The sequence below is a fragment of the Daldinia loculata genome (genome assembly GCF_022478755.1).
Source record: "Daldinia loculata strain CBS 113971 unplaced genomic scaffold F4817scaffold_42, whole genome shotgun sequence".
NCBI classification, from domain to species: Eukaryota; Fungi; Ascomycota; class Sordariomycetes; order Xylariales; family Hypoxylaceae; genus Daldinia; species Daldinia loculata.
This window is the reverse complement of record NW_026054896.1, coordinates 132090-159946: the sequence shown is the minus strand read 5'-3', so window position 1 is coordinate 159946 and position 27857 is coordinate 132090. Positions and strand designations below refer to the sequence as shown.

Sequence of the window (27857 nt, the reverse complement as noted above, 5' to 3'; positions counted from 1 at the left end):
ACAACCTTTACCCCCCTCTCATTCTCGTCCAATTCTAGCCATTGGCAGTAGTAGTCCCGCGTCATTTCAACTCCGGAGATCTACATAGAAGCCCAACGCCACGCCGTATCAAAGTATTGTTCTACAGTGTACGTTACCGTGTCATAACGTAAGTGACACAGAATACCAAACTCTCATAATTATAAAAGGTGAGGGATGAGCGCTCCTCCGTGAATGCTGAAACTTGGTCTACAAAAATATAGAATATTTATGCAACCTAGTACCGTATCAGTTGAGACGGAGTAAGCATGACTTATACCGTAGTTGCACTCATCCAGCGTAAAGGGGATATCTCCTCGTCCCAATTCCGCACTTATTACGACACTGTCCACCTCCCTCTCGTAAAATCGCTCTTTGGATCAACGATGCCTTTTTAACACACACGTTACTACGTTTCTCGGAACACAAAAACAAAAGCCGGGCATGGGTCTACCTACTGATTCAACAACCGCGCCCGAAAGAATGACGACTCCAAACGAAGAGTTGCCTCCTACTATCATGCACCTGGGGAAATTAGCGGATATCCCGTTCGACGCATTGACGGTAATGTGACCTGGGAGAACAAGGAATCATGGGATGCATTTCTGAAAATCTTTCGTAGTAAAAAACGTGGCTGAAAAGATAGGCGAGGACGAGGGAAATTTTCTCGATCGGGAAAACAGAGTGCTATTTTCAGTTGCGGATTCGACTACTACGATATTTACCTAGATAAATATGTCGAGAGGAATTGCTATTTCAAGTTCATTGATTAAAGAAGTTTCGCGAACCCAGAGAACGCCAGAAGATACGCGCGCGAGACGGCTGTAGGCGTGCTGCACTTCACAGGCACCTGTTCCATGATGCCCCGGAACATGGGCGGCGTGGTCGACCCCCAACTGCGTCTTTACGGTTGTCGAAACCTGAGGGTCTGCGACGCTAGCGTCGTACCGACCACTCCGCGGACAAATCCACAGGCTACGGTTTACGGGGTCGCGGAGATGGCGGCTGAGATAATTAAGTCTGGCGTGTGAGCGAGTGGATGTGATAGTGGAATCAAGGTAACGGGATTATAAGGGCTCTGGACAACTAGAATATCTATTGTAGAGGGACCGAATTCAGCAATGGCCTAGTATTAGATAGGTCTGAGTCTTCTTGCTTTAATAGAGTTATGCTCTCACTTCCTACTCGCACCCTTAACGATATCAAGGGAAAGAAAAGGAGACAAATAACATACATGAGGATATCACATCTGCCACTTAAAAAGCAAAACTTAAATTACAATAAACAGATCGCAACCGCTAACGGATGGAGCAACTCCCTTTCATTTCTATAAACCTTCTAAAGAAATACTAAGCATCCACCGACGGCGGACGAACGCGTCAGAGCCGTCGAGGTCTATGGTATTATACATATTGAATCCCAACACGTGGGGGAAAAAACACCTGAAGACAAAAAATAAGTAATAGGCGAATTGAAACAGCAGGCTCGTCAGATTCATGCAGTTTATGCAATGGTGGTATCATGTCTTTCTGTACAAACACAATGATATGCTCAGCAGCAAACAAAGGGAATAGGGGGGAAGGAACGCTCTCCCGTGCTCAAAAAAGCAGTCTGCCAAATGTAGAAAGGCTAATAATCGGTTGACGCTCCTTTCTTCTTCTGAAACAGTGATAATAGCATGAAAAGACCGGCTCCGGTTTCTTCGTCTATAGACCATCACTTCAACAAGGCTGATGATGGTTGCTCGGCTCGTTCACATTCCTCTTCTGCTTCGGGCCCTCATCTTCGATATCGACCCAAAGTTGGATTTCTCATTAGGTTTCCTCATCCTCCCAATATTACTTGCTTCTGGTCTTCGATATTCATGTTTCCAGTAAATGTAGTTAGTAATCCTTTGGCGCCTAACACCAAAACGCCAACACCCCCAATATTCCTCGACATCGCAGGCTCTTACCTGGGGACTGGTGGTAAGGCTTTTCCAAGGCTTTCGCGACTGATCTTGCTCCTTAGAAACCTGAATCCACCACTTATGCCGCCCCTCTTTCGTTCTTCCTCGTATCCGGGATTAGGCTCCAAGTAACTAGTCTTCGGCGGTGTTGGTGGGCCCCTACCTCCAATACCATGAGGACCCAAAGTAGTAAATCCATCCTGCCTCTCCGTTATCGATGGCGTGTAGGGTCGGGATTCACTAGCGCTATCGCCCCGACTTCGCTCCCCAACTGAGCCCGCTTCCGCCGTCTCCTCAACAACGGGTAGAACAGCATGCGAGTTGGATCTCGCTCCTGGTGATATAGCGGTTGTAATCTTACGTTCCGGGACTTGCTCCTCTTTAGCAAGATCCTTCTCATTCTTTGTAGCCTTTTTCATGGCCTCTTCTATGGTAGGATTTGGCTCGGGCGAGTTCGGGCTTCTCATACCTGGCGGTGCGGGTGGTAAATACGACGGTGCAGGCGGCGCGCTACTGGATCCAGGTACCTGTAAAGCTTCTTGTTTGGTGCGCTCCATTTCAGCTGCAGCGCTTGCTGCAGCGGCTTCGCGATCGTGCGCATCCCTCGCGGCCTCTTCTGGAGACATTGTGATACCAGACATAAACTTGATGAACCGCTCGCCATACTCCTCGGGTGGGAGGGCAGAGATTTGGGTACGATCACTGGATAGGCCTTTCCAAAAGTGCTCTATTTTCTTGATAACTCCGTACTGTCGAAAGGTTAGTTGTAAATACAAGAGCGCGCTAATAAATGTGGATGGGATTGCAACTCACATGGGTCAAGCAGTCGATGACTCCAAGGTAGTAAACTTCTTCACCTGCAGTGTTGTCTTCGTGTGTTGCCCGTAAACCACCATCATCACTGTAGAACATTCCACCTCGAGTATGCCCCTCAGCTAGCTCGTCCGGCATTCTACTGCTGGTTTGGCCTACGGGTACAGGCCGCTCGGCTTTAATCATTTGCCGTAACTCCCTCGCTTTACGTGCATTTTCCAGCTTCGACGGCGTTCTCATGAGGACAGAGCTAGGATCGAACCCTTCTTCCGAAGGGCTATCCCCCCCAGGGTTAAATACCTGTAGAGTCTTGTCTCTAAGGTTTTCCTCATTTCCCTTTCGCAAGTCGTGGATGCCTATCAAAAGCGAGTAATCCATTATCTTCAGCTTTTGCAGGAGCCGAACGTCACGCTCCAACTGCTGCAAGAACAGCTGCTTCTTCTGTATTCCTAGCTCGAGGTGCCGTTTCCGTCGAAGCCAGTTGAGGTCTTTCAATGTGGCGCGTGGGTTTTTCTCGAGATCTTCCTCTCGATAGTCTCGTCCTACAGTCGAACCCTTGAGGTCAAACGTGGTGTGGATATCGCGGTGAGGAGGGAAGAGATTGTTCATGACAACAAAGTGAATCTTTTTCCCATATGGCATTTTGACGCGGTGCAGGCCATAGAACTGAGATAAGAGGGTGTTCGGGTTCTCTGTAACATGCTGATAGTAATCTTTCAAGACCTTCCGTAGAAATTTATGCTCTCCGTGGTGGATGGTTTTGATGATATACTTGTAATCTCTTGAGAAGTAAAAGAAACTACCACTCTTTCCCGGAGAACCGAGCTCGGATAATATATATTTGCCTGTAAGCGACATCAGGTAATCGGCGGGATCCAACCTAAAGAGCGCGCGAAGATGTCGGAAAACCCAGGGCGCATAATCCTTAAACTTAAAGTCGTATTTTGCCGAGGGAACCAACTCATTACCCGCACTACTCTAGTTAGTATATGGAACACAAGCTTAACTCTGGCGGAGACATACATGTCGAACGTCGATTTCTGCTTAGTTTCAAAGTCGGCATCGGTCAGGGGACGGTCGAGTTTGGCGTTCGTACGCGAGACAGACACTCGAATACCAGTTAACATATTGTATGCTGTTGTCCAATTTGCGTGGTTCTCGTCGACCTTAGTTCCAACCAGAACTCTGTCATCATCTTCTTCTTGCTTCTTTTTCTTTGCCCGTTTCTGTCGGTATGCTTCAGCCCACCTCAACGCGTCGTCATCTGGTAGTACTTCGTCACGAGGCACATCGGAGTGTAGGGAACGTGTATTCCGTCTTCCCAAGTTAAGAGACCCTCGACGCTGCGATGACCCGGCCGCAGTAGGAGAGAATCTGCCAGTAGCAGATGCCGTATCGTTACTATCCCTCGAACCTCGGCTTGGTTGAGCCCTAGGCACCTCCAACGTGTGTCGATGTTTTAGACCAGTCGCAGGTGGTTGCAGTGCCGAAGTCGATGCAGAGGCACCGGTCGGCGGATAATGCGGAGGGGAAGAAAATCTCTGAGGCGACGGAGAAGTGCGTTGAGCTTGATCAAGATTAGAAGATGAAGGATTAGGTAGCAAATAACTCGAAGCCGAATTCTCTGGTGGTGTAGAACCAATATTGTTGCTGTAGGCACTGTCTGTGCTTTGAAAATCACCGTTATTTGACGACCTCCGCGGTAGTTCGATGGGATATTGTGAAGTACGAGAATCCACCGAAGACCGCTTTATTTGAGATTCGGATATATTTTTACGCTGGCTCTCAGAGGCCGGCGACATGCCATTAGTAGTAGGTTGGCGCTCCGACGAGCTCCTTCCAGACAAAGGTCCTTTCATGTTTGAATAATACTTGGAGTCTTGGCCAGCCGAAGCCACACCGTTCATGTCTCTACCTGACCTGCCATTGGGCAGAGGTGTCATGCTGGAAGGGGGTAGCCCATCCGCATTCATTCGTACCTGCGGGCCAGAGCTGTGTGACGAATGTGAAGATGAATTGTCGTCGAAGCTCTCATTCGTGTCAATTGCCGTAGACAACGGTCTTAGAAGAAAGGCTTCCTTAGGATCAGTCAGCTTGTGGAAATCGGGTTCGTGATTGTTTCTGAGATGGACGACGCCAGAGTTTTGATAATAAATGGGCGAGTTTTCGTCGTTTACGAACGTAGGCATATTTCGCATCCGCAAATTGGGCGTCGTTCGAGTGGGATTCCGAACGAATGCACCTGAAACCCTCACCCACGACCTGATGTCTTAAGACGATGGTTATGCTGGTCGGGCGAGGGATATGCGGAGGACGATATAAGGAAAAATCAAAACGGATATTATTTGGCGGGTTTCCTCTGGTTTGATGTCGTCGTCGCTATAATTGGTATTGGTATTGGTATTGGTGACACCTGAGGATAGGGGGTGGATTGAAGATGCGAGTGCAAGATTGTGTTGTCGTGTAAACCAACAAAGTTGGCAGCTGAGTGGGTGGATACATAAGTTAGTAGGTACAGAGGTTGGGCACCATGCGACCCTATAATTGGCTAGATTAACGTGGATAACTGCGAGTGGGTACGTCCTTAATTGCATCGACTCAGCCACGACCTGTCTCGCATAAGTCAATGGGAGAATATTGATACCCTAACAAGGCCTAGCGTCGATTATAAATATACCTACATAAGTCGTTGGAATACGGTACCCAAATACGTACGTAGCATCTATGCTACACTATAGAACTGGAACCTTTATTACAATAGATAAGTCAGTTTCCTAATATCAATGCGATTCGACCTGTCAGGTAATATTTACATATACTACGAAGTATAAGTGTTTGTATGCAAGCTACATGTATTTTATATCATTCACTTCCAAATCATTCCTGATGGGGTTAGCTCACTCAGGTATTCGCAAGTATCCCACAGAAATGCTGCGCTCTTTCTGTCTTATTGCATTAAGCATGCAGACGTGTCTTGCAGAGAGAGAAGAAAAAATAAGCCCGGATGGAAGACGCGATGTGGATATGCAGTAATTGGGATCCATAGCTGTCCCGCATAACTGGGCTAGTGGACCTTGAGCCAAAAAGGAGGATAGACGGACGCGACGATTCGATAATCACAGAGATTCTTATCCATTTCGGTTTACGGCATTATGTCATATTCAACGGAACTGACGCCCATTTCTATGATTTCCTCTTCCTCTAATCTAATTTTTCTATCTATCCATATGAGCCAGCGAACATCTATTGTATTGGTTTCACGTCTCAGCGTCAGTTCTTGGGGTTCCAATCTCCGTTTTCATGCAATCTCAAAAATCGAAAATACCAAGGCTTTAGCTTGCCGACCTTCCGACTTGGACCCTGTGTACACAGTAGGAAGATTGGGACAATCAGCTTAATGCAGCTCCAGCCACGATTTCTAAGAATTTTAATCAAATATTCAGCTCGACCAGGTGTAACCCGGCACCCTCGGGTTCCCTGCTTCTCGTCAATCTCTTTGCCGACTCTCCGAGACAAGTCACCAACTTCTCCAACGATCTTCAACTTGTGACATGCTGTATTTTCAAAGAGAATATTAAAGCTGACGAATATACTGAAACTTAGGTATCGGCCGTATTCAAGACATGAATATGCTTCTGGTTTTTGGGAGGTAATTCATAACATTTGCACGACAGTATATCTATACGTATAAGCCATCTCCGCGCAACGATACTAAGATTAATGCCGCCGTCTGTGCTGCCGAGACTTATAAAAATAAGAATAAAAGCCTTTTTTCGGTTTGAACGGCAAAACTCCACTCCATCTTATCATGGAGCCGACCTATCGAAAAAGTGTCGCTAGTGTTATATATTTATCTTGTAGATCATGCCGGTTATGCATAGAAAAAGGTATTACGGTATGAAGACTCCGTTGTCATTGCCCCGAACCTCATATCGGGTAATGCTAGATGCCTCCTCTCAATGTAGCCCGCAATTAGGGAGCCCAATGTCACAAGCAAAAGGCTGACCAAAGCTCCGAACCAGCAGCCCACAGCGAATAATGTTCCTAGAAAGGCGTCTAAATCTAAAATCCTTTGGTTGATACACGTCTCAACAGTGTATGTATGTCATAGCTTAGATCATCACATTCTAGAGAAATTAACACATGCATAACCCCACGATTGGCTTAAGCGTTTGCCATAGCCGAGACGACGTAAATTTAAGACGAAAGCTAATGTTTGTAGAGATTGCTAAATCTTACAAAGTCATCGGCGGCCTCACATACCGGCAAAGAGCGAGTTAGCTGCCGCAAACCTAGCCCTCGACTATTATATATGAATAGAAATCCAGCAGAAGGGAGCATATCAATGTGTATCCTTTTCCCAAGCCATAACTCCTCTTTTAATGCTTCTGGATTATGTACAAGATAGGTAATACAAGTTATATCTATCAGACAAGGACAATCGCCTTATGTCCTCGTAGATCCTTCGACTGCCATCTTATTCGCACCCTCTCGTTGTAACTTCTCCAGTGTCTTCTTCTTTTGGTGCTCAGCAACTCGATATCGCTTGAAGTAAGTTACCTACAAATATGTAGCGAAGGTATAGGTTAGCTATGACCTAACTATATCTTTCAATGCCCTATTAAGAGGTAATTATAGTAGAAGAGGTATAGGAACACACCCAGGCGCTGGCGCAGTTCTGTTCGAAACCCTTATTCTCCTGCGCACATTGCTTCTCAGCAATTTTCTTGCCGTCGCCGTTTAGCGAGTCGATAACATCGTGCTTGTCTAGACATTTGTAGAATGTGTCGCGCGCATCCCAGCATAGCTGCCGCTCCGTTCTATCTGGCGCACGCGCACCAGTGCGTACTTCCTCTTTGCGCTTCTCGTCAGCGGAATTGAAGAAACCGAAGACGCCCATGGTAGTAGATAGGTAGGTATTCAATGCCGAGCAATAGAGGGTTTGATTTGGGGTTAAGAGGTTTGTTAACACGGATTAGCCAGTCGTATTTGCCGAATGACGTCGTCTTTTGGATTTGTGAAAATAAAGTTCTGCGGGACGAGCTCGACTTATCAACGCTATCATATTGAAGCTATCAAGCTGAATGCCGATAGGTGAAGCCTTCTAATTATGTAATACATTTAAGTACCCACTAAAGCTTGAAGCACTGATTACCTAACAACGGCTTAGCAGCTCAGAATTAAAGTTAGATGAGGAGCTTCTGCTATGGTGGATCATTAGTGCAATTGTGCCAAAATTAAAAAAGTTGGTCGGGGCCTTCCAAAAAAGGTAATAATAACATAGCCACGCATTAATTATATATTTTATAAATTATACATTAATATTTATGTATTATATGAATATTTAGTTAATTACGAATAAATATAATTAAGGGGTATATTTGAAATATTAGGCTATATTATATATATTAATTATTTTTATTTATATTTTTTCCTTTTATTTTATATAATATTTTTATTAAAATGGAAAAGAAATTTATTGATTTTAAATTGTATAAATGTTAAATTATTGTTTGGTTTTATAAAAACTTTATTATTAAATAAATTTTAAATAAATTTAAATAAAAATATTAATGGAAATTATTATGTAAAATGTTAAATTATATAATAAAAAATTAAAAATTATAAAAGTAATATTGTATACGAAAAAATGGATTTATATTAAAAAACTTAAAAAAAAATATTTTTTTATTATTTTATTAATTTAATTTGTTTAATTAAAATATATGTAATTAATTAAATAATAAAAGGTATAATATTATTTAATAATAGTTTTAACGGATTTGATGAGATTTTGGTTTAAAACGTTGTTTAAAAATAGTAGTTAAAAAATAAAAAAAAATAAATGTTATAAAAGTTATTTTAAAAAAAAAATTTTTTAAATTTGGTTGGTTAGGTAAATTAAAATAATAATATATATATAATAGTGTAAAGGATAAAAATAAAAATTATTTTTTTTGGTTTGTATAAATATTATTATTATTTTTATTTTATTTTAATATTATATAAGAATATATTGTATAAAATTTATAAAAAATTTTTTTTCTATTGTAGTTTATTGTTATATGTGGTATATTTGAAGGTAAAAAGGAAAGTTTATTATATATAAATTTAATTAGGTTTAAAATATTAATAGTTATGATAAATTTAAACGTTAAGGATTTTATATATATAATATAATTAATAGTTATTTAAGATTTATTATTTAATATTAAATCTTTTAATTTAAAAATATTGTTATTAATATTTTAAAATAATATTTACGTATTATATAAAGGTTAAAATATATATTTTATATAATTTATATAAATAGGGGTAAAGAATTATCTTTATTATTAAATATTTATTAAATCTTTTTATAAAAAAAATATTTAAATAAAAATAAAATTGTAATAATATTTAATAATTATTTTTATTATAATTAAAGTATAGATAATATTTGTATAAAATTTTAATGGTTATAGTTTAAAATGTTTTGTTTAATATGTTAAAAAATAAGTTTATATTTAAAAATTAAAATATAAATATTAATAATGTTATAAGGTTTATTTAAATAATTAAAATATTAAAGATTTTAAATTTTTAATAATTTTATTTTTTAAATTGTTTTTTTAATTATATATATGTTAGTTATAAAAAATAAAATTGATATTTTTGTTATTAGGTAAAATTAATATAAGATTTGTTTGTAATAAAATTGTAAAAATGTTGTATAAAGTTAGTTTTAAAAAAATTTTTTTTTTTTTAATTTTAATTTTATTTTGCAATAGGGATTTAATGTTAATGTAAAATTTTTAACCAAAATTAAAATTATTATCAAAAATGATAATATTGATTAATATTTTTTTAAAAATATTTTTAAATAATATAAAAATTATCTTGTAAAAATTGGTTTAAATTGTATAAAAAAAAATAATTATATTTGACTATTTATTAAAATTTATAATAAATTTTAAATAATAATCCAAATAAAATTTAATAATAAAAATCTTTGCGGCTTAAATTTAACATTACTTTTTCTACAAAATAGTTTAACTAAATTAAAAAAAAAATTAAAAAAAATCTAAAATTTTTTAACCAAAAATAAACTTAATTAAACTATATAAAAAATAAATTAGCGTAAAGAATAAATTTATAAAAAAATAAACTTTTTAAAAACTATACCAAATATAAATATATATAAAGTTAATAAAAATAATAAAAATTATTTAGATTTTAAAAATTGACAGCGTTTTTAAAAAAAATTGGATAACGAAAATAATATAAAAAATAATGCAGAAAATAATAATAAAAATAATAATAAAGATAATAATGAAATATGATATAAATGGTATGGCAAAAGTTATAATAAAACCTAATTATAATTATTAATTTAATTAATTTAATTAATATATAAAAATTGCAGGAATATTTTTTAGATTATTTAACCAAATCCGTTAGGCTTAGTTAATTATTTTACTTATTTATTTATTTTTTATTACTTTTTAATATTTTAATAAAAATACGATATTATTATATAATTATGGTATTATTAAATTAGCCTTTTTAAACTAATTTAATTTATATAAGTAATTATTATTAAATATATTATTATAACTAAAAAATATAAAATAAATATTATTATTTATAAATTAATTAGTTTTATTTATAGATTATATACCATTATTTACAAATTATATTTTTTTATTTATAAATTATTTTTATAATAATTTAATTATATATAGTTATATTTTAATAAAATTTATATTAATTAATTTATTTTAATCATAAAATTTTAAATATATAAAAATATATTATTATATTTATTAATATTATTAATAAATTTAGACCTTTTGTAAAATTAATAAGACAAAAAGTAATTATATTATTTTATTAATAATTTTAATAATTAGGTATATATATTTGTTTTATAAAGTAATTTATATAAAAAGCCTGGTAAAGTAATTTGTAAGTAATATTACTTTATAAAAATTACTATTTATTTTTTATATAAATTACTTATTAATTTAAATTATTTATGTAAATTATTAATTTATTTTATTAAAATAGTGTATGTTATTATAATTATTTTAAATTATTATTTTTTAAGCCGAAGATAAGGTATAACTTTATTTATACAAGAAAAGATTTAAATAAAAATTATTTTCTTAAAAATATTTCTAAAATTATTAAAATTACTATCGAGAATATTAATAATATTGGTAGGTTTAAAAGTTAATAATGTTATTAGGTTTTTTTTAATATTTTTAATTATAAAATTTATATAATAAATTAATTAGGGAATAAATAATTTTAATAGTTTAAAAAGTAATAAAAATAAGTAATAATGTAAAAATTTAATACGTTTTAGGGTTAATAGTTATGGCGGAGGTATTATATGAAGTAATAAACTTAAAATTGTTTTAATAAAAGTAAATAACTTTTTATTTTTATATATTAACTAAGAAGGCTAAAGAAATTTAAGGTAATAATTAAAGCCAATTAATATAAAAATAAATATTTTATGCTTTTTTTTATTATTTTAAATTTATATAAAATAGTCTTTATTTTAAGGCTTAAGTTTAATAAAAAGAAAAAATCTTTTTATTTTAATTTATATATTATTTTTATCTTTATTTTATAATTTAAGCTTAATAAAAGGAAAAAGTTTTTCCATTTTAATATTAAAAGAAAGTTATTTATTTTTAATAATTTTAAAAATTATTTAAATATTTTAATATATAATAAAAATTTTCCAATATTTTTTATTATTTTATAATTTAATTAAAAAAAAATTGTTTTATATTATATAAATATTATTTACTTTTTATATTTTAATATTTAAATTAATAAAATTTTTATTAATAAAAATTTTATAAAAAATAAAAAGATATTTTTTATTTAAATTTTTTTTATATTTAAAGTTTTAATTAATAAATCTTTTTTATTAATTATTAATATTAATAATTTATTTTAATTATATAATAATATTATAATTATAAAATATTTTTAAAAAATTAAAAATAAAAAAAGGTAAAAAAAAGTTATTATTTTTATTTAAAATTTATTTAATAAAATATATATTAATATTAAAATAATATTATATATAAATTGCAAAAAGATTTTTTTTTATTAATTTATTTTATATAATATTAAAATATTTTATTATTTTTAAAAAGAAATTAATAATTAACTATTTAATTATTTTAAATAAAATAAATATTTATATTATAAAAATAAGAATATATTTACTTTTTAATATAAAAAAATAAAAAATAAGGCATTAGTAAATAAAAGTATTTTAATTAACTAGAATAAAATTATCGGAATTTTTGTACAATTTAAAATTAGGAATTTTTCTAATCAGCTTTTTTAAAGAAATGGTAATAATATCATTATTATCATTAATAATAATAATAGTTTAATCTATAGGTAAAACTTAAGAATATTTTGTACGAAAAAAATTAATACCGTAAAATTAATAAAATTTTACGCTAGCTTATAATATATTAATATAAGAAATACTATATATTTTTAAAAAAAAATAAATATTAGTTATTTTATTAAAATAATAAATATATATACCGTTTATAATTAAAATAAAAAAAAAAAAAGAAAAGAAAGGAAATTACAACCGAAACTACAATAATATATTAACATTCTTTCTTTACTTTTTTTTTTTATTTTAAATATTTTTTTTAAAAATTTTAAATCTTTTAAATAATTAAAATAAAAAGAAGGTAATAAATAAATTTTATATTTAAAAATTATAAAATAATAATAAATTAAATAAATTAATTAATAATTTAATTTAATTTAAAATATATATAATTTATTTAATTTAAATAAATTACTTTATAAAATATTTATTTAATTTAAATAATAATTTTATTTTTTTTATTTAATAATTAAATAAAAATAAAAATATATATATAAATATATATTTATATATTTATTTTATTGGTATAAATTTTATAAAATTATTATTATTATTATTATTTATTAAAATGGTAAAATTTTAAAAAAAAAAAAAAAAATAGTAAAAATAAATTTTAATAATTATAATAAATAAGTTTTTACTCTGTTTAATAGTTTTTATACTTAAATATTTACCCAAAAAAACTTTATTTACATATTTTGCTTTAATATTTTTTTTATTAATATAAAGTCCAAATTAATTATACATTAATTTACGTAATTTATACATGTAAATATATTAATATATTTAAAATCTTAAAAATATAATTTTAAATACATATATTTATAAATTATAAAATTATTAAAATCTATAATTTAATATTAGAATTTACTAATAAATTTAATAATAATATTAATAAATTAATTATAACGTTATATATAACATACTATAACATATTATAACATTAATAAATATTTACTTTACAATTATAATTTTATTTTTAATTGTAATTTTATTATAATATTTAATATAACATAAATTATATCATTAAAATTGTTAAATTTTTCTTATTTTTTTAATATATATTATATTTAATCAAAAATTATTAAAATTATATAATAAAAATAATTTTAAAATATTAAAAAAAATACTTTAAAATATTATATTTTTAAAATTAAAAATATAATTAATAACATTATTTAACAATATATAATTTAAATATATCTTTTATTTAATAAAATCTATATTATTAAATAATCTTAAAAAAAATAATTTTAATATAATATTTTATTTATTTTTTATATTTAAATTAATTTAATAAATGCAGTATATTTAATACTATATTGTTTTTAATTTTATTAACTTTATAACGTTATGGCCTATAATGTTTAATATTTCTTTTTATTATTTTCAAATATAAAAATCTTTACATAATTTATATATAATAATTTATAATTTTAAATAATTTTTAAAAAATAATAATATTACTTTTAATTAAATAAAATAAAGGTTTTTTTTTTTTTTATATTTAATTATGCCTTTAATTTTTTTATTCCTTAAAATGCCGTTAATAAGATTTTTATTAAGATTTTAAATAAAATATTTAAAATAAAGGAATTATTTAGTATATATAAATAATAGATTTTTATAAATAGTTTAAAATTCCTTGCAAAATAATAAAATTATTTTTATATTATTTTATTTTATTTTATAATAACTTTTAAATTAATTAAATTTAATATTTATTTAAAATAAAACCCGAAATAAGACCCCCGAGATAAGATTCTTAAAATAAGATTTAAAATAAAACCATAATAAATTTAAATATTTTATAATTTATTACAAAATAAAATTATCACAGTCAAAAATTACGTAATTATTTAATTTTATTAAATATTTACATAATTTAATCCTAAATTAAGCATTTTAATTATATATATATATATAAACCTTATAATTTATTATAAAACTTTTAATGTTTTAAATTCCCTAAAAAATCATTGTTTTTTTTACCAATTTTTTGGTTTTATAATAGTAGGTAAAAATAACTTTATATTAAATTATATTTATTAATTATCTTTTAATTTATATTAATTTATATAATCTACGCATATATACACATTTATTAATTTTTAATAAATATATTATATTAATATATAAGGAAATTTTTTTATAAATATATTTAATTAATTTAAATTTTAAATTAATATATAAAAAAAAAAAAAAATATATTTTAAATAATATAATTAATAGATGGTAATAAGTCTATAATAAGAAATTTAATATAATTAATATAATTAAATATAGTTTTATAAAATCTTTTAAATTAATTTAATAATATAATTGTATATAATAAACCTTAAAAATTAATATATTTAATTTAATTTATAAATAATTAAGTTTTATACAGTTATTTGACCTTATTTAATTTATAAAATTTATTAAATTATTATATAATAATAATATAATATATTATAATTAACCTTTATAAATATAATATTTATTTATTATTAAAATTTTATAAATTCTATTTTAATATAACTTAATAATTTTTTTAAAAATTATTTAAAAAATTTATATATTAAATAAAAAATATATCTATTTATTTACTTAACTTACCTTATTTTATAATATTAATTAATATATATTAATATTTTATAAATATATAATATTATATTTAATATATTATATTAAAATTTAAAAAATTTTTTTTTAATAATATTTTAAACCTATTTACTTTTATTTATATTTCTTAAAATATTTTTATTTTAAATTTTTTTTTAAATTTTTCTAAAATAAATTTATTACATTTTTTAATAAATATTTTGTTAATTTCTTTTATTAAACTTACATTTCCTAATATTATATAGCTTTTTTATTACCTAAATAAAAAATTATATATTTTTAATCTTTATTTTTTTTAATATATTTATATTTATTACCTGTATTATTTTCTTATAATTAATTATAACTTAATATTATAATTTTTAATAATAAATAATAATATATAATATTTAATAATATATTATATTTATTATATTTTAATAAATAATTTTATAAAAAATAATAAAGGTAAAGATTTTATAAATTTAAACGGTCCTTTTTTATTTAAAATTATAAATATAAAAAATTATATTACCATACTTAATAATAATATTTTTAAAACTAAAATTTACTTTTTTATCATTTTTTTAATTTTGTTTCTATTTTTACTAATCTGTAAAAAATATTATATTATTACTTTAATTTTTAACAATTAAATACCGTTTAAAAATATATTATTATTTTAACGTTAAATAAAAATTTTTATAAATTTAAATAATTTAATACCTATTAAAACCCAAAAAATTAAACCATATTACATTTTAAATAATTTAAATAACATTAAATTAATTTATATTATTTTAAAATAAAAAATATTTTAAATAAAACAAAATAAAATAAATAATATTTTTATTAATACAGATAAAAATATCTTTAATAATTAAAAAAATAAAATTCCACTTCAAAACAATTTTTATTACCTATAAAATTATAACTTTTTAATTTTCTTCCTTAAATTTATTACTTATATTTTATTTAAAATATATTAACTTACAATATATATTAATTATATAAACCTTAACAATAATAAAACCTACAAAATTATTATAAAATATTAAAATATTAAAATTAAAAGTTTACAAAATATTTTTGTTAAATATTTATTTATTTATTTTATATAATTAATTTTTAATAAAAATATTATATATTTTTTTTTAAAAAAATTTTAATATAAAATTAAAGTTTTAATTTTAAATAAAAATAATAAAATTAACAAAAAATATAAAAAAATATTTAATTTAAATATATTTAAATACTAACCTAATTTTTTACATATTTATTTGCCTTAATTTAATAAAAATATTAATTTTAATAATAAGAAATTACACTTAAACAATAATAATAATAAAAATAAAAATCATTTTTTATTTTATAAAATTAAAAATGGCAAATATTTTTTATTTAACAAAATTAAAAATAAAAAATATTTATTTTTAATAGATTTTTTTTTTTTTTATATACTATATATAATTAAATTTTTAATAAAATTTTAAAATATAATAATATAAATAAAACCTTTAACCTAAATATTATAGATTTTTATTTTAATAAAAAGACTTATAACTAATTTTAAATTAAAAAAATTAAATTTAATACTCCCAATATTTATTTCCCAACCAAAAAATAATAATTATTTATTTTTAATATTAATATTAAAAATTTTACTAATATAACTTTTAAATTTACATATATAAAAAATAATAGTTTTTTATTTAATTTAAAATATAAACATATATCCAATTTATTTAAATTTATTAAAATAATAAAAATAAATAAAAATATTATAAAAAATATAAATAATTATTTACAATTAAATTTTAAATTTTTATTATTAATCATTTAAAATAAAATTTGCAATTTAACACATTTATTTAAAAAAAATAAATATTTTTATTTTTTTTTAAATTATTAATATATTATCAATTTTTAAAAAAAAAAATTATTTAGTTAATAAAATATTATATAAAATAAATAAATTATAATTTATTAATTAAAATTAATATTTTTAAAATTTTTAAAATTAAATTAAATATATTAATTAATAATATTACAACTTTTTTATTTATATCATTTTTATTTTTATTAAAAATAATAAAATAAATATAATATATTTTATATTACAATTAATTATTAATATATATAAATTTAAAATTATTTTTTAAATATTATAAAAATTTAAATTTATTATTATAATTATATAAATTATATATTTATTTATTTATAATTATAATAAAAAAATTAAATATTACTATTATAATTTAAGATTAATTTAAATAGTTAAAAAATATTATCATAAATAATAATATTATTTATTAATTAATTTAAGTATTTAAATATTATAATAATTTTTTTTAATTTTTTTTAAAAAAATCTTTAAAAAGGAAAATTGGTTTTAAACCACTTTTAAAAAAATACGGTAAAATATAATAACTTTTAATTTAATAATATAAATAATAAGGTTTAAATAATAATTTTTAAATTTATTATATTTTATATTTTAAAATTAAGATAAGTAAATTTTAATCTAAAAAAAAAATTAATTAAAAATTTATTCCTTTTTAATTTTTCTTTTTTTAAATATATTATTAATTTTATTACAATTAAATATTATAATATACCTAATATTATATAATTTTATATATATTTTTTATTTTATAATAAATTATATATAAAAAAAAAAAAAAGGTAAAAATAAAATTATTTTAAAAATAAATTATTACTTAAATTTAAAAGGCGTTAAATATATACTAAAATTATTATTTAAAAACTAAATAGTTTAATTAATAAACACTTATTTTATAAATTAAAATATTAATTATTTACCTATTTAATTTTAAAAAATATATATTTTAATAAATAATTACAATTATAATATTTAACTATTATATTTATATATATAATATAATTTTTTTTTTTTTTAATAATATTATTTATAAATTACCCCATAAAATAAATATATATACTTACTTACCAAATTTATTAATATAATAATATAACCATTTTTTGCTTTATTAATTTTATAAAAAATTTAATTTTATAAATAATTATAATAATTATATTAAAATTTTTTTATATATATAAAATTATTTAATTAAATTTAATTAATTAATATCTTTTTTATTAAAATATAACTATATATATTTAAATTAATTATTATAAAAATAATTTATAAAACTTAAATTTTTTTTAAACAATATATAATTTATATAATAAATATATACCAATTATTAAAAAATATTTACTTAAATTATATAAAATATAAATATTTATTATTAATTTTTAAAATATATAAATTTTAATAGTTATAATATATTTAACTATATTAGGTATAATATAACCGACTTTTTTAATTTTGGCATAATTGCACTAATAATCCATTATATTTACGTTACCCTTTTCCCCATCATATATATGGGCCGCTAATTGATTTTCTGAACAATCGCCAGACGAGGCGCATGACTAGACCTAGACTAGCCTAACCTTCGTCAAATTAATAATAGCCAAAGCCCAGATGATTCAAGAATTTCGACAACACCATCCTCCTTACGACTTAACACTTTCGCGCCTTACTTCTCACCTAGCAATTTTACGTACCTAATATAATAGATCAACCACCGAAACCCCCATTCAGAAATGGTAGCCTCATAGCGCGACGTCGAAGCGAATAATATCCAACTTCTTTTCCATCCACTCATTCAAATACTTTTTTGGTACTATCAGACGAACTTTACGCAGCGGTTCAGACCCATTTCCTTCCGTTTTCCTTTATTCCAGAACTCGAAAATGGCTAGACGGAGGAGACCTCCGCGGGCTGGCGCCGTGAACGAACTACCCCCTCTACGAATCCTCGGCCAGATCGCGGCGCTGCAGAGCATATACTACGCGGCCGCGCTTGTCCTAATGCTCTTCACATCTCTAGTCGCCGGGACTCGGTTTAGCTTGGACCTGGTTTTCGGCTGGGCGGAACTGCGCGGCGACACGACGCAAGGGTGGTTGATGGGATTTATCTGGCTATGTTGCGCCGGCGCTGCGTTGGTGCCCCTCGTCCTCGGATCTAGGCGGAATGATACTAATAATATGATGATACAGCATAGTAGCTATGGTAGCTTTCATAGGCCGGTCGAAGCTCGTAATCGATTTTGCGCTTACCCTCCACTTCATCCACCTCGTCGTCGTGACCTTTTATACGGGCTTTTTACCGCGAAACGTTGCCTGGTGGGCTACAGCAATAGTTTCGAGCGCCGTAACTGTCGTGGGAGGTACTTATGGCTGCCAGTGGAGGGAATTGCGGCCCATCAGTTTTGGAGGCAACGCGAAGAATAATAATACGGAGGGTGGCGCCGCTGCTACAGCGCAGAACGGGGCTGCGGGAAATCAAGGCGATGAAGAGATGGGCTTCTCTAGGGGCCGTGGAAGGGGTAGAGGGAGAGATGGAGTTGGAGAGTACGAAATGGTTGGCATGAGTGGCGATGGGAGTCGATAATGTTTTTACCCTTTTTGTGGGATATATCGGTCCATAATCAGTAGGACTTGTATGAATACTGCATGCACGGCGTTGGGTTTCTTCGAAGAATAAATAAAAGCCTCGAGGCTTGGAACTACTTATGTTCCGTGCCATGGTATTATATCTGGTTGTGTTGGATATTATAGACGAAGGCATGACGTATATACACAGGGGCTTATAAGTACAGTATCTTTGAATACTTGTCCTTATCCGTCTCAACCTACAAGACCAAGCCCGGGTTCACTCGTGATACTATCAGTGGCCAGTTCAAGGATCTAAGATCGACTAGAAGTAGAATCGAACCTATGGGAACTTAGACAGGTACTTGAGTGTCAGCCCAGAGCAACGGGTCCGTAAGTCTACAAAGTGTCCACTTGTCTCCGGTCTATTCCCCGTTCACTCAAATTAGAAGAATCATATTTCAAATTAGCCCAATAAAAACTGATGAGACGAAAAACTTTCATCTTAGCTCAAGTCCAATAAATGCCGCTGCCAAAATAAGGTGTTTGCTATGAGTCGAGAATCTCGTTACCGTAAAAGCATCCAATGGGCTCCGGGTCATAAACGGAGGAGCGACCGGAGCCCGGCTATAACCGACGGTGTTGTCTATTTAGGTGTTTGTATCATTTAGTTGAAGTCCTAGTAACTATCTCACGTAGAACCTATTACTAGAGTATACCTCGTAGTTTTACTCCACTGTCCCTCCATGAAGCTCAATTGCCATTGCTATTATAACAAGATAAATACCCGAGACGTGAAGTCCGGTTTGTCTCCCTGTTGTCGTTTGTCTTCGTTCACGCGCTACATTCTGTTAAAGAAACTTTCCCACCATGGCTACGATCGTATTGGGTGTTCAATGGGGAGAGTAAGAATTCCATGTTCTTACTTTTAGTTAACTGTTTGTTTATATCCTTTCTTGCTAACCTGTCTTATACGTCTAGTGAAGGAAAAGGTAAGTCGGCTGTTACTTACTGATTTACCCATAAGACATCACCTAACAAGATGACTTTTGTCATACGCCTCTCTTAAGGCAAACTTTGCGATATCCTCAGCTCCGATGTTCAGATTTGCGCTAGAGCCACCGGCGGGCGAAACTGTGGTCACAGTAAGATGCCCCTATTCGTCTTCTCAAAAATAAACATATATACTAATGCGCATGTGGTCGCATAGCTGTTGTTGCTGCAGGAGTATCATACGACTTGTAAGTATCACATTTCACTCTACCTGTTTAACACCACTAACTGTCTAAAGCCACATGCTGCCATCGGGACTCCTTCATCCGTCAACAATAAATATAATTGGACCTGGTGTTGTCCTGCACGTACCTACTTTCTTCTCCGAGCTTGCTAGCATCGAAGCGAAAGGAGTCGTAAATGCCCAACAGAGACTTAAAGTCTCAACGCGTTGCGCACTAAACCTTGATCTTCATGCAGCCGTGGATCGTCTTCACGAAGTGCAGCTTGGCAAGAAGAACATAGGCACCACAGGTAAAGGTATTGGCCCTGCTTACAGCTCCAAGGCCGAGAGAAGCACCGTACTTCTCGCCGATCTTCTTGACAATGATGAATTCGGAGACCGAATCAGGGCAACGGAGAAGGATTACAAACTAAGATTCGGCGGGGACTTGGCCGGATATGACGTCGAGGCGGAAATCAAAGAGCTCGAGGTAAAGATACTGCCCCTTCGACTGTACTCTTCTAACCCCCTAGAACTTCCGTGAGAAACTCCGCCCCTTTTCCGTAGACGATGTCGAATTCCTCGAGGAGGCCCAGGAAAAAGGACAAAAGATCCTCGTCGAAGGCGCGCAATCAGCCCTGCTAGACAACACGTACGGAACCTGGCCCTATGTAACGTCGACAACCACCACGTTCGGCGGTGTAATGGCTGGGTTGAACCTCAACTACCGAAAGGTACACTCCGTCATCGGCGTCCTGAAGGCGTACTGCACGCGAGTCGGATCCGGCCCATTCCCCACGGAAGACTTCGGCGACGTCAGCACCAAGCTCCAAGAAATCGGACACGAGTTCGGCGTGACCACGGGACGCAGACGCCGCTGCGGCTGGCTGGATCTAGTCTCGGCAAAGTACTCGAACAGCGTCAACCACTACGACTCCTTAAATCTCACCAAACTCGACGTCCTCGATACATTTGAAGAGATACAGGTAGCGGTAGCTTACAAGCATCCCGATACCGGCGAGCTCATCAAAGGTTTCCCCGCCAGCGCGAAGCTCCTGTCCAGAGTCGAGGTCGTATATAAGACCATGAAAGGCTGGAATACCACGACGACCGGCACCAAGAACTTTGAAGACCTGCCCAAGGAGGCCCAGGACTACGTCACATTCATCGAAGACTTCCTCGGCGTCAGGGTCAAGTGGATTGGATGCGGACCCAGGCGAGAAGACATCCTAACTCGCTAATTCTGCAGCAATTCCATTTTATAACATCAGTTTCTTCCTGTTCCCCACCTACGTAACCCGATAGACTACGGTTCATAGAAAGTCAGGAGGCAGTGTCAGGTATCCCCTTCACAAAAACAGTGATTTCTTTATCTAACTTACAGGTTTACTTATAAAAAGTATTTCTCTGGGAGATCGGCTCGCTGAATTTATACCAGAAAATAGCATCCCGGAATCATCTATCGTGAGAGCAAGTATTCTTATAACTAGATCTTATGACTAGATCCGAGCTTAACAATGAATTGGTAGAGGGGCGAAAATTGGGGTGGTGGGATAGCCTAGATGGTTAGCGAGGAGTTTATTCGACTCGGCCGAGACAACTTGAGATTGACAATCTCAGAGGATTCTTAGTTATTTAGGTAATAGAGAAGGTGTCTCGGTATTTGTAGTTTGTTGTCCTGTTCATTGCCCTAAATTTGCGTGTGGGCAATAATAACTAGGTGTAGGTACCTATGAATGATACCGACTAAGAGTTAAACCCCTGAGCAAACAATTAATAACTTAGAAATTTAGTTCCACATAAAATAGTGTAAGATCCAACATTTGATGAAAACTTTCACTAGAACGGCGATTCACTTAGGTATATAAAGCTTAATAGGACATATTATTCTACTATTTTAGGTAATATAGTACCTAGGTCTATATATCCGCAACCGCAAAGTCAAGCCCTACTATCAATCTAAACCAGCCCCTAACCCATACCCTTCTCTCCACCCCCGCAAATGCCTTACCCTATCCTAACACTATCCCGCAACCTGTATTAGGCTACTTTCTCCAGTATATACCGCACTTTGTCCGCCTTTAGTTTGTGTACAGTCTCATCCGTGTTCTATCTCGCTAGCGTCAGCGGTCGCGGAAGGCTATCTTGGCTGCTCCGTCTAGTTTCAAGGCAATCGATAGGACAAAAAGGATCCGAATTTCCAGGTTCGCCCTGAGACTCCGACTAGGTATCTGGGTGGCAGGAATCGGGTTCCGCTACTTTATCTGGCTGACCTGTCGCTACTGTATAGTCAATTACAGCCCCTACGGCCGAGATATCGCCTTCTATATTAGCGGTAGAGCTTGGGTAGGTATTATATGTTTCTCTTGGCGTTATTGGTACTATTAGGCTGGAAGATGCAGTCGGCATTAGAAAATTATATCCAAGCCCAAGGGGCATATTTGGTAGCAATGGTTCGTCACCAGTCTTAGACATTTCGCCAGTTGATGAGACTCGAGCCGGAATCACGTCTTCTATATCCGAAGCCAAAGAACCCGAGAGTCGCTGCAAGGTACCGAGTTCGTTCCCCGAGTCAGCTGGGAGAAGGACAGGCTCAAGAGGTTCAGACCTAGGGAAATATTCTTGCGCATATTCTGAAGTATCGTCAATACATGAATTAGACTCTTCTTGACCGCTGCGGCTGATTATTAATGGCTTAGGATAGAGACTTTCCTCGGTTCCCTTACTGGGCATACTTGAACATTCTGGTAGAGTTTCAATATGAGTAACTGAAATTGGAAGACCTTCATTGAACTCTTCGGCAGACTCCGCTGGTGACGCAATATTATCTGGTATTGTAACTTCCGATAAACGACTGCGCTGTGCCCTTCGTCGTTTTCCACGCCGCCGTGACGATTTAGACACTGGGCTTATAACGCCAGATTGTGGATCCGACGACAAGGGCGTATTGAATGGAATAGTTGGAGGCATATCAAGAGCTGTGGAGGTTGACGCAGATATCTCATTGTTAGGACTCGTGACACCACTATGGAATGGTGTATGCGAAGTAGGAGAATTTCCCGATACGCCCGTTGACGTTGATGAGCCAGACGTTCTAGAGAGTAAGTCAAGACTCCTCCTCGATGAGAGCCGGTCAAGCTCCGCCGTGGCAATCATCACACTAGCCATAGCCAAGGGGTCGATGTGACGCCCAATGTCTTGAGAGATACGTTTGGCGTTAGTAGCATTAGACTCGGGAGTATTAAACAATGGGCTTTCCTCGCCAGATGGCGGCCAAGTACCCATGGAGTCCCGAGCCAAGAGCCGGCGTTCTTTACTATGCCGTGGAGCAGGAAACTCGGATCGAACAGAAAATGTTGAAGAGCCTGAGCGTCGAATCCTCTGTCTAAGAGACCGGAATTGCTTTGTGACAATATTACGGACACGTAAATGATGCCGGTATCGGCTTTTGTCAACCTTGGGGCGTAATTCATGGGCTCGCGCTTGGGTGCCTTGACCCTAGATATATAACTACCTTTAGTAGATAGAGTTGTCGATAAATAGGGACACGTACCTCTAGTCTTGACGGTGGCCTCTCAAAATCATCCAGTTGTCGACAAAACTCCGGGCATGAGTTATGAGCATGTCTTTGAATAACGTGGAACTGAACATTGGGTTGCGAAAGGTATAAACATGACTTCTCAGAGACATCCTCGCTACTGCTGCTGCTGCTGCTGTCTTCATTGTTTTTATTATCAACTGGGGAAGGATCGACTAGACGCGTACGACGAGGAAATCCGGAGTTTGACATTTCTGATACATCATGTTTCCGACGGGGTTCTCTTTTTCCCTAGCTTTTCTCCCAGTCTATAGATCCAGATGTATTAGACTTGAGCTTCTGAGAGCCGCCGGATAGATCTGCACTTCGGCTAGACTCTTTTAAATCACTAAGCCCACCCCGGAGTATTTTCGAAAGCTTGTCGCTTTCAGAACTAAGTGGACCATCAAGGCCAGTCCCGGACTGCGCAGTCGATAGATTTTGCCTGGGAGGTTGTAGTATGATGCTTGGGCAAGTGAAGCTTGGACCTACATCTACATTACCACCTGAGTCTGGAGCGTCTGGAGAAGCACCCGGGGTACTTTGCCCGGTCAAATTGGTCTCATGGTTTGGACAGTGGGAATAAGAAACACCCGACAGCCAATTTGAAATTAATTCGTCGTCCGCGCTACGTTCCCATTGGTTATTGAGGTCCTCAGAGCCGACTGAGTTCGGGCTGACTGGCGTAAGGGGCCGATCTTTACAAGCTTCGGGGGCCCGACGCGCCTGGCAAGAGAAAGAGGCCCCGGAGATGGTTGGGCGTGAATGGAATGTGTGCGGTTTAGGAGAGAACAGCCAATGCCCACCCTCGAATTCTCGATTGTTCTCATCCCATCGTTGTTCGGCGGGGGCCGATTTGCAGCTATGAGAGTGACATCTATGAGGATGACATTGACCGCTATAGGAATGTCCCGTCGAGTTGGGGGATAATAAATGTTGCTCTGCGGTGAGCAGTGAATACCCATAATCTATAGCTTGCATAACGAGGGTATCATGACTCTTCGGGGGTTTGCTTCACGAAATAGGAGCTGATATACTTGGAAAGAGACGACAGGCGATGGCGAATACGGAACCAAAAGGCTTCAAAAATTTATCGCCACTTGGTAAAAACAAAGGGCATGATTCTAGGTGTCGGTTTAGGTATAGGATCGTTAAGTTGATAAGGAAATATGAGAGGAGGATTAGGAATGATTTTGTATAAGTGAAGGTATAGATGATAAGTTATCCGCTAATTACCTAGGGTCTAATTGAAGTAATGAAACTGCAATTATATTCTCCAGTTGCTAGTTGCTTCCACGGCATGAAGATGGTATCTGTGCTACTTTCCTCTTCAAGGACCTCGGAGTACATATAGAAGGTTCGATTCTTGAAACGATCTTTCTGCTTACTCCTTGCTTTAGAGTTTACTTCTTACCTTGTGTATCTCCCCGCTGTTATACAGGCAAGTAACAGGTAACATATATCCTTTAGGTATGAGATCGTATAGGACTCATAGTACCATACCAACGGGTATATCGACCTAGGTAGTCGAGTAATCGGGACGTTGCGTGGATATGGAAGGCATGGGAACTACATATACTTCAGATATGTATCGTGAAGTCTACATAATACAGCCCTGAGGTACCTAGCATTATGTACCTAGGTACCTGAGGCAATGTTATGCATTTTCTGGTGTTGAGTTTAATTATTAGCGTAAGAATCCGCCGTTAGCCGAAGTTACTACCGAATATTCCCGCCGCTCTAGGAATGCCGAGGGCCGCCGAACGGGGGCGCCATTCCACTAATTTTTGTTTGGATTCGTTTGTTTTCGATCTCGGCCCCGCAACCGCCTCCATCATCGCCATGGATAGCTTCAGGTAGGGAATCCCCATTGTGCTCACCTCAATTCTTCCTGATTGAGAGTGCAGTCATGCTTCGTCCGGTAATATCGCGCGTTACGAGGCCATTGGCCGTGCCTGCATGGCGATGTCAGGTTTTTAGTAGAAGCTATGCTTCTGCCCCGAAGTCTTCGTTTGATTGGGAAGACCCATTAGCGAGCAAGAACTTGCTCACTGAGGAGGAATTAGCTATCTCGGAGACCGCAGAGCGATACTGCCAAGAGCGATTACTGCCGCGGGTTTTACGTGAGTTATTCCAGTGACAATTTGTCTTTTATATAATCCAATAGCTTACCCGCTGACTGTACTTCTCAGAGGCGTATCGTGACGAGTACTATGATCCGGCTATCTTGCTCGAAATGGGTGAACTTGGCCTCCTCGGCGCGAATCTTCATGGCTACGGTTGCGCTGGCGCATCGACAGTGGCGTCGGGCTTGATTACTCGAGCCGTCGAACGAGTCGATAGCGGGTACCGATCTGGCATGTCGGTGCAATCCTCGCTGGTTATGGGTGGGATTTATGAGTTTGGGACCAAGGAGCAGAAAGAGAAGTATCTGCCCGATATGGCGAAGGGTAAACTTCTTGGAGCGTTTGGACTCACAGAACCCAATCACGGTAGCGACCCGGGATCAATGGAATCGACAGCACGACCGCATCCAACGAAAAAGGGTTATTTGCTTTTAAGTGGTTCTAAAACTTGGATCACCAACTCCCCCATTTCCGATGTGCTTCTAGTGTGGGCAAAGTTACAGGAGACTGGCAAGATCAAGGGATTCCTTATAGATAAAAAGGATTGCCCTCCCGGCACCCTGGAGACACCGGCTATCAAGAATAAGACCGGACTTAGGGCTAGTATTACAGGTATGATACATATGGACAATTGCCCGGTACCGGAAGAAAACATGTTCCCCGATGTCGAGGGCTTGACTGGCCCCTTTACATGCTTAAATAGCGCTCGGTATGGTATTTCTTTTGGCACCATGGGCGCCTTGGAAGATTGTATTGCCCGGGCGCGGGAATATGCTCTAGAGCGGAAGCAGTTCAAGAGTAACCCTATTGCCAAGTATCAGCTGGTGCAGAAGAAGCTGGCGGATGCTGTGACGGATGCTGCGTATGGCGTGCTCGCATCGATACAGGTTGGTAGGCTTAAGGATGAAGGGAAAGCTACACCGGATATGATTAGCATGGTAAAAAGACAAAATTGTGACCGTGCGCTTGTGAACGCGAGGGCGCTGCAAGAAATATTCGGGGGTAATGCGGTTAGCGACGAGTACGGAATCGGAAGGCATGTAGCCAACCTATTTGTGACCCAGACTTATGAAGGGCAGAGCGATATTCACAGTGAGTTAGCCGCCATAAAACTGATGACGTTTGCTAACCAACCTGGTACAGGCCTCATTCTCGGAAGAGCCATAACTGGGCTCCAGGCTTTTGTATAACAACGTAGCTATTGGGTATTTAGCGAGTTATCTTATGAAGCTAACTTGGAAGGGATTTGAGCGTTTCCAATATGAAGCATTCATAAATATTAGCTACAGGCCTCGTAAGGAAGATGTTGTTTATTAGGCTGAGATAGAGTCAAGGCATCCGAACAGACCCAAACAAGTCATAATGCGGGTTCACATTACTCCAACCGTCCCAAAGAACTTCGACAAATCAAACTAAAGTATTGTTATTCAGCATGAGTAATGTGAAGCGTGACAATTGCTGACAGCTGAGGCGAAAACGAGCTGTAAGTGGTAGAGATTGGGAAGTGCAGGCGCGGTTAGTAGGTCTAATAGATTAGGATTGGACGGTAGGGTGGCGGTGTGGGGATCTGTGTGCTTCCGTGTAACCAGACCGATCAGACAAGCCTAAGGCGCCGTCTCTTCGGGCTCAAAGGGAGCAAAACGGTTCCTTCCAATTGGTCCAAACAGGGTTTGTCTTGCCGATTTTGTGATTTT

At 33.0% G+C, this 27857-nt stretch overlaps 6 protein-coding genes across 6 annotated transcripts; 3 read left to right on the top strand and 3 right to left on the bottom strand.

Moving 5' to 3' along the window:
- Positions 1 to 1968: 1968 nt before the first annotated feature.
- On the bottom strand, positions 1969 to 4968 carry F4817DRAFT_360229 (SAICAR synthase-like protein; the record flags this gene model as incomplete). Its single annotated transcript, XM_049306255.1, has 3 exons — positions 1969 to 2715; positions 2780 to 3752; positions 3803 to 4968. 3 exons carry the CDS (start codon positions 4966 to 4968, stop codon positions 1969 to 1971), a joined length of 2886 nt encoding a protein of 961 aa, XP_049156890.1.
- A 1956-nt stretch (positions 4969 to 6924) lies between these two features.
- F4817DRAFT_344451 (cytochrome oxidase c subunit VIb-domain-containing protein) lies at positions 6925 to 7986 on the bottom strand. Its single transcript, XM_049304147.1, has 2 exons — positions 7440 to 7986; positions 6925 to 7339 (listed from the first exon to the last, which is right to left on the bottom strand). The coding sequence occupies exons 1-2, from the start codon at positions 7677 to 7679 to the stop codon at positions 7226 to 7228; spliced, it is 354 nt and encodes a 117-aa protein (XP_049156889.1). The 5' UTR covers positions 7680 to 7986; the 3' UTR covers positions 6925 to 7225.
- A 10425-nt stretch (positions 7987 to 18411) lies between these two features.
- On the top strand, positions 18412 to 19631 carry F4817DRAFT_190744 (integral membrane protein S linking to the trans Golgi network-domain-containing protein). Its single transcript, XM_049298459.1, has 2 exons — positions 18412 to 18811; positions 18870 to 19631. The coding sequence occupies exons 1-2, from the start codon at positions 18564 to 18566 to the stop codon at positions 19261 to 19263; spliced, it is 642 nt and encodes a 213-aa protein (XP_049156888.1). The 5' UTR covers positions 18412 to 18563; the 3' UTR covers positions 19264 to 19631.
- A 314-nt stretch (positions 19632 to 19945) lies between these two features.
- F4817DRAFT_344448 (Adenylosuccinate synthetase) lies at positions 19946 to 22177 on the top strand. The gene is made up of 6 exons (XM_049304146.1): positions 19946 to 20149; positions 20226 to 20236; positions 20315 to 20389; positions 20455 to 20485; positions 20536 to 20950; positions 20994 to 22177. The coding sequence occupies exons 1-6, from the start codon at positions 20115 to 20117 to the stop codon at positions 21699 to 21701; spliced, it is 1275 nt and encodes a 424-aa protein (XP_049156887.1). The 5' UTR covers positions 19946 to 20114; the 3' UTR covers positions 21702 to 22177.
- Positions 22178 to 22683: 506 nt separating this feature from the next.
- Positions 22684 to 25277, bottom strand: F4817DRAFT_367017 (uncharacterized protein; the record flags this gene model as incomplete). Its single annotated transcript, XM_049307062.1, has 3 exons — positions 24295 to 25277; positions 24014 to 24213; positions 22684 to 23958 (listed from the first exon to the last, which is right to left on the bottom strand). Exons 1-3 carry the CDS (start codon positions 25016 to 25018, stop codon positions 22684 to 22686), a joined length of 2199 nt encoding a protein of 732 aa, XP_049156886.1. The 5' UTR covers positions 25019 to 25277.
- Positions 25278 to 25770: 493 nt separating this feature from the next.
- F4817DRAFT_344445 (acyl-CoA dehydrogenase NM domain-like protein) lies at positions 25771 to 27817 on the top strand. The gene is made up of 3 exons (XM_049304145.1): positions 25771 to 26160; positions 26230 to 27255; positions 27307 to 27817. The coding sequence occupies exons 1-3, from the start codon at positions 25947 to 25949 to the stop codon at positions 27351 to 27353; spliced, it is 1287 nt and encodes a 428-aa protein (XP_049156885.1). The 5' UTR covers positions 25771 to 25946; the 3' UTR covers positions 27354 to 27817.
- The last annotated feature ends 40 nt before the right edge of the window (positions 27818 to 27857 follow it).